Source organism: Telopea speciosissima, chromosome 1 (assembly GCF_018873765.1).
Source record: "Telopea speciosissima isolate NSW1024214 ecotype Mountain lineage chromosome 1, Tspe_v1, whole genome shotgun sequence".
Taxonomy (NCBI): domain Eukaryota; kingdom Viridiplantae; phylum Streptophyta; class Magnoliopsida; order Proteales; family Proteaceae; genus Telopea; species Telopea speciosissima.
The window spans coordinates 37,514,519-37,525,626 of record NC_057916.1 but is presented as its reverse complement, the minus strand read 5'-3'; the positions used below and the strand labels follow the sequence as shown (position 1 = coordinate 37,525,626).

General features: G+C 40.6%; 1 protein-coding gene across 1 annotated transcript; it reads left to right on the top strand.

Moving 5' to 3' along the window:
• Positions 1-2,211: 2,211 nt before the first annotated feature.
• Positions 2,212-10,822, top strand: LOC122640998 (ARM REPEAT PROTEIN INTERACTING WITH ABF2-like). The gene is made up of 19 exons (XM_043834311.1): positions 2,212-2,495; positions 2,677-2,837; positions 3,712-3,884; positions 4,092-4,212; positions 4,305-4,379; positions 4,486-4,580; positions 4,741-4,816; positions 6,748-6,855; positions 7,379-7,507; positions 7,631-7,699; positions 7,845-7,904; positions 7,999-8,122; positions 8,245-8,384; positions 8,723-8,786; positions 8,950-9,029; positions 9,183-9,247; positions 9,330-9,447; positions 9,889-10,013; positions 10,348-10,822. Exons 1-19 carry the CDS (start codon positions 2,237-2,239, stop codon positions 10,439-10,441), a joined length of 2,136 nt encoding a protein of 711 aa, XP_043690246.1. The 5' UTR covers positions 2,212-2,236; the 3' UTR covers positions 10,442-10,822.
• Positions 10,823-11,108: the final 286 nt, after the last annotated feature.

Below are 11,108 nucleotides of genomic sequence, written 5' to 3'. Positions count from 1 at the left end.
CTCTAATGGACGGATTATGCCTCATAAAACTAAAACCAAGGACCCACCTCCTATTTGTGCTATCCCATTGAATATCGTACTTAGGACTATTGTCGCGTTGTTCAAGTAAATGGAATTGGCAATCGAAATTGGTCTCCATGGATTTTGATTCAGTCCATAAAAATCAAGTACAAATAAGCCAATTAATTCTAAGGCTATGTTTGTTTCGTAGAATAAAAGGGGCGAGACCCTTTTGTAATGGGTGAGTTAATAGGAAATGGAAGCAAATGAGAGGATGGGAATGGTGGGCACCACATTATTATAAGAATCAATCTTCGTCTTCTTTTCTTCTTCTTCTTCTTCTTCTTAGAGATTTACAGAAACTAAAACTGCTGCAATACGAACGAAACAGAGCATCAGACTCGAGAGGAATACCAGAAGCACAGATGGAATTGCTGATAAGATATGAATCCTTCGAACTGGCCCTTGATCGATTCTAATCTAATAGTTGGGTACTCAATAGCATATAATTAGCCTTTGAAAAATACACATTTTGTCAAGTGGATCCATCTAAGTAATGTAGGTCCCCAACCCTTTTTATATACTAGACAATGTCATGATTTGCACAGGACCACTAGGGGATTGAGATCTCGGTATTGATATCGGTCTTGGTTAGTGTCATTATCATTCTGGATCGACCAGTATTGACCTAGGTCGATCAATTTTATCTTTATTTTGCATTTAAAATCAAGATTTATTACGAGTTTATTCTTGATTTGATACCAATATCGATATCTAGGGGTGCAAGTTTGGCCCTAACAACCCGAGCCCAAACATGGCTTGGGTTGAGATATTGAGGGTGGGTCAGGGTTGGTAATTTTCGGCTTTGAGTCAGGGCCGGGCTGGATCAGGGTTGAGACCTCGAGCTGAGCCCGACCTTGCCTCATCCAGTCCAACCCGACTCTTTCTTGTTCTTTCCTCTTTTTCTTCCCAACTTGGCCAGCCCATGCATCTTCCTTTCTCTACCATGGTTAGGGCCAATCAGTGTCAGCCCATCCCGACCCTAAGGGTGGGTCAGGATTGGATTTTTCTTCGTCCCAGCTTGGTCAACCCATGCATCTTCCTTCCCCCACCATGGGTAGGGCCAATCAAGGTCAGCCCGACCCGACCCTGAGGGCGGGTTAAGGGTTGGATTTTTTTGGCTTTGAGTTCGGGCCAGAGCCTGGGTTGGAGTTTTAAAAGGCCCGGCCCAACCCGACCCTGTTGCAGCCCTGACAATCCCTGATCTAGATCAACTAGGTATCAATATCAGTCTTGACTGATACAATCCGACCGATCCAATACTGATACCTCAATCCATGAACCATACTTAATAGGCTGGTCCAATGGACTGATTTAACCTTGATGTATACATTAGAATCGTTATCCCCTCCAATTCGCTGTCCGCTCCAATTCTGTGGGGTAGGATGGTCATTTTCGCTCCTATGTGAGGAATTAGAGGAGATTGGAGCAGGCAGGAATCGTTATCGTCTATAGTTCTCTGATCGTTGCGGTTCCCTAGTTCCTCTCACAAGAGGGGGTGGGACCCACCCAAGGCACCTGACCAAAAACTCTATCCGGGTGGGGTCCACCATCCTCTTGTGAGAGGCACTAGGGAACCGCATAGGAAAAAAATTCAGCACGCAGCGCCTAGAGGTGACAATTATTTGTATACATTATTTACTTTAAGGGAATGAATGGACGGGAGAGATCTAATTATTTGGTGTAACGATGGAACAAAACGTTGCCTGTTCCGGAGGTGGGATCCACCGTAAAGTGTAATCCTATCGTGTGGTTGCTTTAGGCGCACGATGCCGAAGGGGTGCAAGATGGGCCCCCTTCATACCGTAGGTAGACCAATTTTGCTGTGTACCAACCAACACAACCCTTTCATTTTTCTGATTATTTTATATTCGGCGGGAGTGCACCAAAAAAAGAGGCGGGGAGTTTTAATCCTTAACCGGGAATTATTTGGCCGCTACAATTACCGACAGGCACGTTTGAAATATTTTTTAAAAAAAATTTAAATTATTAAATTCAAAATAATTAGTTAAAAAAAAGTGAAAATTTCACACTTTTTATTTCCCTCTCCCCAAATTACCCATCAGTCTAATCTCTCTCTCCTCTCTGGAATACACAGTTACTCACGCCATCCCTGTTCTCTCCTCCCTCTCTCCCTTCATCTCTTCTCCTCTGTCTCTCTCTTTCTCTCTCTCTAATGGCGATTGAGCAACAGCAGCAGCAGAGGCGCCAGGAACAACGATCCTGCCCAGAGAGGAAAGGTCAGAAACGTAAACTAGAGGAAGAATTCGACGAAGAACGAGAGATCTCGTTCACTTCTCCTGAGGCTCGGAAAGGCTTAGCGTCGGAGGTGAGTGGCCAAGTTCAAATTCTTAACTCCACTTTCACTTGGAAAGAAGCGGATCGAGCCGCTGCCAAGCGCGCCACTCATGTTCTCGCCGAAGTTGCCAAAAATGGTAGATTAACCACTTTCGATCTCGTCTTATCATTCAAAAGTTTGCTTTAATGTCCTTGTAATATTTACTTTGCTTTCTCTGCAACTTGTTATTTTGACAAATTGAACGGTTGTGATGGTCTTTTTGTTTTTTTTGCTGATCTACTTGTTTATTGTTCTCTTTGGTTTTGGATTGTCTGCAGAAGAAGTGGTGAATGTCATCGTGGACGGTGGTGCAGTCCCTGCTTTAGTGAGGCATCTTCAGGCGCCGCCACCTTTGAGAGACGGAGACTGTGGCCAGAAGCCGTTCGAGCATGAGGTCGAGAAAGGGAGTGCTTTTGCTCTTGGACTTCTTGCAGTAAAGGTATTCAATTTTCCATGCTCGCCTTAATATAATTGTTCTCAACTTTTTCTTCTCTTGTCTTTTCGGTTATTATTTTATGGTTTCTGTTGGATCTGCGTACTCCGTTTCTCTAATTTTAAATTTTTATTTTGGGGGGGTGGGCGAGATCCATCGAGTAGACTTTGTTTTGTTTCCGGGAAGAAATTTTTGGGTTAAGTAGTCTACTCTACAAATGTCAACATGTTTGCTGAAAACCAATCGTACTGTCCGGTCACCGAATGTCTTCTCTGAATGCATCTAAGTGTACAAACGACTCCGCAAAATTGTGCTCTCTGTACTTCATAATAAAGTTCAGCGTACACCAGCAGGTGTGTTATTGCTTGCAATAGCACTCGCAGGAAGTGATTTTAGAATTTGAATATACTTGAAACAATTTTTACATAGTTATCAGGGAGAAAGCAAAGTGAGAAGCAATAAGTGGCTACTTACCCTCCTTGTACTAAGTTTCCTGCAATTATGAGTTTCCCCCTGTGTGTGTGTGTTGTGGGGGGGGGGGGGGGGAGAGAAAATCATAAGGCTTTTTCTCCTTGTACTATGCTTTCTTCCGTTCTCTGTAAGATTGATCTTGTTAAAAGTAAAGAGAATTTATTTATCTTTTTTTGACCCATCAGATGGAACCATGTTTCCTCCATGCTGGTATTACCAATGATTAGAAATGACTATTTGATTCTTCCGATATAGTTATTATTTCCTAATTATAATTTCCGTTTTCCCTATATTTGTCTATGACCTCCTGTACTTGTGTCAAGTGAATCAAGTGGTTTCAATAAGTGGAGCAAATGACCATGTATGAAATTCATTTCCAGCTACTGACACTTTATATATGTGTTTACAGCCTGAGCATCAACAACTCATAGTTGATGCTGGTGCTTTGTCTCATCTTGTGGCCCTGTTAAAAAGGCATAGAGATGGGTCTAACTCTCGGGCTGTCAATAGTGTTATTCGGAGAGCGGCTGATGCAATCACTAACCTTGCTCATGAGAATAGCAGCATTAAAACTCGTGTCAGGTCTGCTGTGTTTCATCATTTTTTGTTTTCATATTTTGTATTATATATATATATATATATATATATATATATATATATATATATATATATATATATATATTAATGGACCCAACACTTGAATGGGCATCAGCGTCATATATATATATAATATATCATGTTATGATGTTTGGTATGTATCATGTTATGATGTTTGGAATGGATTTCCAGGATTGAAGGGGGAATTCCTCCCCTTGTTGGGTTGCTTGAAGTCACTGACACAAAGGTGCAGAGAGCAGCTGCAGGGGCCTTGCGAACCCTGGCATTCAAAAATGATGAAAACAAAAACCAGGTTATTTGGTTTCTCCGTGCAACATAAAATTTTTCGAAGGAATATCTGATTTGCAAATACTTTTATTTATTAAATGTTCCATGATTTTGCAGATTGTAGAATGCAATGCACTTCCTACCTTGATTCTAATGCTGCGGTCTGAGGATGCTGCCATACATTATGAGGCGGTATAACTTTTATCCAAAATTTTAAGCATACAGCCTGCATCATTGTTGGACTCAGGCTTTTACAGCACTTTACCTGTAATGAGGTAAATTTTTGTGCTTTTTCCAGGTTGGTGTCATTGGTAATCTGGTACACTCATCCCCCAACATTAAGAAAGAAGTTCTCCTTGCTGGGGCTTTACAGCCTGTCATTGGATTACTCGGGTATTTCTAACTCTGGATTCTTTGTCATTTTTATGTGTTCTTAAATTGGTTTGGCTAGACATGGCCCTACTACTTGTGCCTGTATAGCTGTTATTACCATAAGTTGCTGTGATAAATGATTGCCTTCTTCACTAATTTTTTTTTTAATCTTTGATGGCAGCTCCTGCTGTACAGAGAGCCAAAGGGAGGCAGCTTTATTACTTGGGCAATTTGCTGCTACAGATTCAGATTGCAAGGTGCATAGCCATTATTGTTTCCTTCTTTCCCTGCCTTCTTCCTGAATTAGCTAGGAGGCTTTTACCATTTTAGTATTTCTCTGCTGACAGTCAGTTTATGTGCCCAATCTCTTGCTCTTGGCCTCTTAAATGTTTGTTTATATTAATTTATATCCCTCCACTTTTTCCTTTTACATGGTTGTTTCTATTAAGAGTAAACTACTTGTACACTCCCTGAGGTTTGTCCCGTTTACTTGTACACCCCCTGGGACTGATGGTGTTGGTTAGGTTTAGTTTTACAATGTAAAAGACCAAAATAGCCTTTGTCAATTTTGTAAACAAGCATCTTTTGTTTTTCCCTGCAACTGGTTCTGTAGGCGATGACTGTGTGATAGAGCCCTAAAGCCAGAGAGCAAATGAACCCCAAGGGGCAGCGTAGTTGGCAAGGGACGAGGCCTAAGGAAGCTGAAGGTCCTGAGTTCGACTCCGCCTCCCCCCTTGGGGCCACCTGCCTGAGAGGAAACTCCCTGGTGAACATGGGGGCCCCAGTATCTCCCGGTTTGTGTGTGTTGCGCGGTCATGCATGAGCCCTGGGGGATTTTGTCAGCCAAAAGCCGGATACCTCCTGTGCCAAAAAAAGAAGGCCAGATAGCAAATGAACAGCGCCATTTCCATTACTGTGTGATAACTTTCTCCATCACTTCCACTGTTGCTTGAATCATCAAAGACGTAAGAAGCCTTAAACGAAACAAAAACCAGAGACATCAACGAAGACAGAGCTGTAACCCCCAAAGGCAGTCCAGTAGATCGTGCCACAATGAGGAGCCTAATAGTCAGTCTCTTTACGATGGACTGGTCACCAGGATATTGGAGAGGAGTAGAGCAGAAACGGGGCAAATAAGAAACACTGCAATCGCCATGAAAACTGAAGAATTGTACCGGAGTATTCTAACAGATTCTCTCAAGATCTCCAGTGAATTCATGGAATGCAACTGGTGGCCCGAAGCAAGGCTCCTACGGAGACTAGAATCCGGTGATTCCACCACATTGTTCTGCAGATGTGACTCTTGAGAGCCTCCATTGTTCAAGCAATCCAACTCGATTCCACATCGATCTACAGCAGAAACTTCCATCTCTCTCGACATCTTCAGAATTTCGGCAATTCAAGGAAATCGTACGATCAAATCCATTGCAAGCCCTAATATAAACTCATCCAGCCTTAGAAGAACAATTTCATTTCAAATTATTTTAGTTCAGACATCGATTTCTGGCACACAAGAAGAAAAGAGAGAGAAGCAGGGTTTCCATTCCCAGTTCACCGCACAGAAAAACCACAAAAAACACAATTTTGAAGCTTTTCAGAATGGATTAAGTGTGTCAATGCCCAATTTCCGCGTTTTCCTCCGTAAATTAAGTAAAAATAGAACGCTCGATCTGAATAAAATGCACAGCTCAAGGATATCAAGATCTGATGAAGTGAAAGAAAAACCTGATCTTTTTCTAGAATTCAAAATGCTCAGCACTCGTACAAGCGAGAAATTGAACAATTCTTTCCTGGTTCTTCCCCACGGCAATGGCTACCTTCGACTGAAGAGGCAATGGCTACCTTCGATTGACGTGGCAATGGCTACTGTAGCAGTAGAACAAAAGAGGAAAGAGGAAAGAAGAGTACTCTCAAACACGATTTAGGACAACTAATTCATAAGGGTATTTTGGCCATTTACTAATTTATGGCCTGCTGACATCATCACTTAACATGTTCACCCTAATGGAATGGGTATTCCATCAGTCCCAGGGGGTTTGTAAGTAAGGTTTTAAAAACAAGGGGGTGTACAAGTAAACGGGACAAACCTCAGGGGGTGTACAAGTAGTTTACTCTTCTATTAATTTATATCCTTACACTGGTTCTTCCCCCCAAAAAAAAGTGTTTCTGAATGATCAGGTTCTTGCAGGTCCACATTGTACAGAGAGGTGCTGTCCGACCTTTGATTGACATGCTTCAATCTCCAGATGTACAGCTTAGGGAGATGTCGGCCTTCGCTTTGGGGAGATTGGCCCAGGTTAATGTTTCTTCTTTTCTCAACTTATTTATAATATTTATAATTTTCTAGAAGCCTTCTTGTTAGAAGTGTAATGAACTTTTGCACTGCAATCATTTTTGGGGCTGCTGGCGGTGAGGGTGATGCTACTAGTTCTCTAATGGTCATCAGCTATTTGCATGTTCATACATTCACTCATGTTTTAGCTTATAGATCATCCAATTTCATTGTTTATGATCATTTTTTATGTGCTCCTTCCTTGGGTTAAGCTTTTGGAGCATCTTCTCTTTGTTTTTTTCCTTTTCTGGCAACTGGACTTGAACTCAATCCACTAAGCTTTATCCCAGCTACTTGGGATTTGCTACATGAATCTCGTGTTAATATCCTCTTTGATCTGGTTTTGTCCATGGATCTAAATATGGCCTCACATTGGCCCATTTATATAGTAGTGAATCATACCCCCTGCTTTCAACCAAAAAAAAAAAATAAAAAAAAAATAAAATAAAATCATACCCCCGGCTTTAAAAGAAATTCTCGTTTTCAGGATGCACACAACCAAGCTGGCATCGCTTATAATGGTGGTCTAATGCCACTGTTGAAACTTCTCGACTCCAAAAATGGGTCTCTGCAACACAATGCTGCTTTTGCGCTTTATGGTCTTGCTGACAATGAGGTATAATTCTTTAGATCATGAGCCCACTGAAAATGAAGTTTGGTGTTACTTGGCTTAACCCCCTAAAGTGGATTATTCGTTTAATTATTGATCAGTAAAACTTGTTCCTTTTAATGCTTTCAGGACAATGTATCCGATTTTATCAAGGTAGGAGGTGTTCAAAAGCTGCAAGATGGAGAATTTATTGTCCAGGTACACTCTTGTACCTTTATTGTCAAATAGCTTTTTGAACTCTGGGTGGGTTCCCGAGTGTTTAGGATCTTAGTGCCAATATTGTATGATTTATAATAATTAAAATTGATGATCAATTACTATAGCTTTTCACTTGATACATCAGGCAACTAAAGACTGTGTGGCCAAAACCCTGAAAAGACTAGAGGAGAAGATCCAAGGAAGAGTGAGTTTTCTGCTGTTCTTCACTTACTACTCTCCTATGAATTTTGAGTAATAAACTGGCAACAAAATCCAGTAACTAGTTTTTTCCCTGACAGGTATTGAACCATTTATTATATTTAATGCGCGTAGCAGATAAGATTGTCCAAAGACGAATTGCTTTGGCTCTTGCTCATCTTTGTTTACCTGATGACCAAAGAACAATATTTATTGATAACAATGGTATGACTTCTTTCATTGTGATAACCTTTTAATATTTCCAACATCAGGGCTTCTTTGTTGGATGAGTTCTCCTTAACACATGACTCTATTTAGTTAAAGGCTTTAGCTACATCGTCGTGCAGGATTGGAGTTGCTTTTGGGGCTTCTTGGGTCTACTAGCCTAAGGCAGCAACTAGATGGTTCTGTAGCCTTGTACAAGTTGGCTAACAAAGCCACTGCACTCTCTCCTATGGATGCAGCTCCTCCATCTCCGACACCACAGGCGAGATTCCTGTTCAAAGAATTATATGGCATCATGGGGTCATTCAAAGAACTGAATGAGTTTATTTTATTTATTTGTGTTAAACCATTCTTGATATGTGCTGGCATGGGGTTTTGCCTATGCCTTCCAAATTTGGATACATCATACATGTTTCTGGCCATAATTGTTGAATGCTTTCAAATGCTGTGATATCTATGCAGTACTATTGTCTTGATTATAAACAGAAATCATGACTGGTTCTCTTTTTCTTTAAATAGTTGTTTTTTTTTTCCCCAATCAGAAAATCTTGCTTTTGGTTTGAGTTTTCACTTTGTATGACAAGACGATTCTTGCTGCAGGTCTATCTGGGTGAGCAATATGTAAATAATTTGACGCTATCCGATGTTACCTTTTTAGTTGAAGGTGCTGACTTGTTCTTGGCCTGTATAGGTTCAGCTATTATGTATTCTGCATGCTTTATGTATTCACATTTTATATTGCGAGAATTTTCAGTGTATCACTGTTTTTGTTGGATAAGAGGCAGGTATGGAAGCTAACTTATGATTCCCCCCCGCCCCCTCTCCAGGTAGACGGTTCTATGCTCACAGAATTGCACTTCTTGCTTCTTCTGATGCATTCCGTGCAATGTTTGATGGTGGCTACAGGGTAAGCGGACAGTATTTTGAACTTCACTTTGACATCCTCTCCTATGAAGCTAGCTTTTGTGTGTGCATGTGTCTCAATTTCTCTTCAAATTCCGAACATGACTGCATGTTATGATTCTTTTTCTATTTTAATGTCTCTCACAATGTGTTGCAGGAAAAGGATGCAAGAGACATAGAGATTCCAAATATAAAGTGGGAGGTCTTTGAGTTGATGATGAGGTTAGTCGTTTGTTTTTCTAGTTTTGTTTTACTGAAATGTTTACCTTTTTTCATAATATACTGATATTCTTTGAGGAAGCAGGTTCATATACACAGGGTCGGTAGATGTTACATTAGATATTGCACAGGATCTGCTTAGAGCTGCAGATCAGTATCTTTTAGAGGGACTGAAGCGGCTTTGTGAATATGCCATTGCACAGGTCAGCAAAGAACTTTGATGTTTGTTTGTTTTTCTTCCTTTTTTTTGGAGGGGGGGGGGGGTGTGTTAGGTTCCCTTTGGTGTGATTTCATGAACTAAATTGAAATTAGGGTGCACCATCTGAAATAGCTCTTCAGCTATTTCACAAATTTCACCGAAATTCTTTCAACCTATTTCGTGCTAAGTTGTTTAAAAAGCACGTGTTTGCAACTGGGGCAAACAGGTCATTTACCTCATAAACATTACACACCCACACCCACACACTCCATGGCATTAAAGAACTTCAGATCCTCCTGCTTGGATTCCATAAACTCCACACCAAACTCTTGCTTCTCAGTTTGATTCCACTGTTCAGGACTTGGTGTTCAATACTTTCTGCAATATGCCACTTCACCTCAACTTTATTAATGCTTAATATATTTGCTTTTCTCTTTTGATTCAGGATATATCTTTGGATAATGTTTCAAACATGTATGAACTTTCTGAGGCCTTCCATGCTATCTCATTAAGACACACTTGCATCTTGTTTATTTTGGAGCAGTTTGATAAATTGAGTGCCAGTCCTGGGTATGTGCTCTCTTCCACAGTAAAGAATGATGTTATTGTAGTCCATTTATTATGTTAACCCTGCATTTATAGTCCAATTTAAAAAGCATTTTGTCCCAAATGGAAGGACAATTCTGGAAAACAAAGGGCCTTTAATTGCTTCAAACACTTTTCCTTATCATGGAAAGATGCTTTAAGGACAAGCTTCTAACGTTACTTGTTTTATCTGCTGCCTTGTGTTTCTTGCAAAATATGGGTTCAGTATTTTCCATTTAAATATCCATTGCAATGAAATGACTTCTGCCATAATTGATTTTTTATATTATCTTAATTTCTATTGCCAAATTATGTGCAGGTTTTCTCATCTGATACAGCGGATAATACCAGAGATCCGTGACTACTTCTCTAGAGCTCTTACTAAACCAAACCTACATAGCACTCGGTTATAGATTCTTCCCATTCTTGACCTGTTATTGCCAACTAACCAGAGACGGGTGATAGAGACTGTACAGTGAAGGATAATGTCATTGGTGGTGGTGCTGCTGGTTATGTGGAGATAATTTTTGTGATGCGCCTCGTCTGATATCAAAGTCCTTTGTCCTATTTACTCTCTGTAGAATCACATGTAATCCTTTTCCCCTTCTAGGTAGAAAGGAGGAAAAAAGGGGTATAGCCTGGGTGAGGGGTATCCTGTCCTCTAGTAAGTGCCATTGTTTTGTTAGTGACCATTATCTTTAAAATTTTCATTCATAGGGGGACTAAACATGGTTAGGTTGTCACTCTTGTCACAAAGTACCAATAGATGTGCCAATGCCCAAATTCAGTCCCTGCAATCTGTGTTATGTGATAAATTGAGGTTGTGAATTTATGCTCAATTTCATCTGTGCCATGCTTGGACAATGACGGACGAAACTCCCTGGTTAATTTCAATGGGTAACCAGGGAGGTATTTGCCCCAACTTGAGATCTTGGGGAAGGATGGACTCGCTTGGACAATGGAGTAGAACCAGCTTTCAACTCTCCCTGGTTAATTTCAATGGGTAACCAGGGAGGTATTGGCCCCAACTTGAGAGGATTGTATCTATAACCTCTTTGGTTCTTTTGTAAGTTTCTGTAA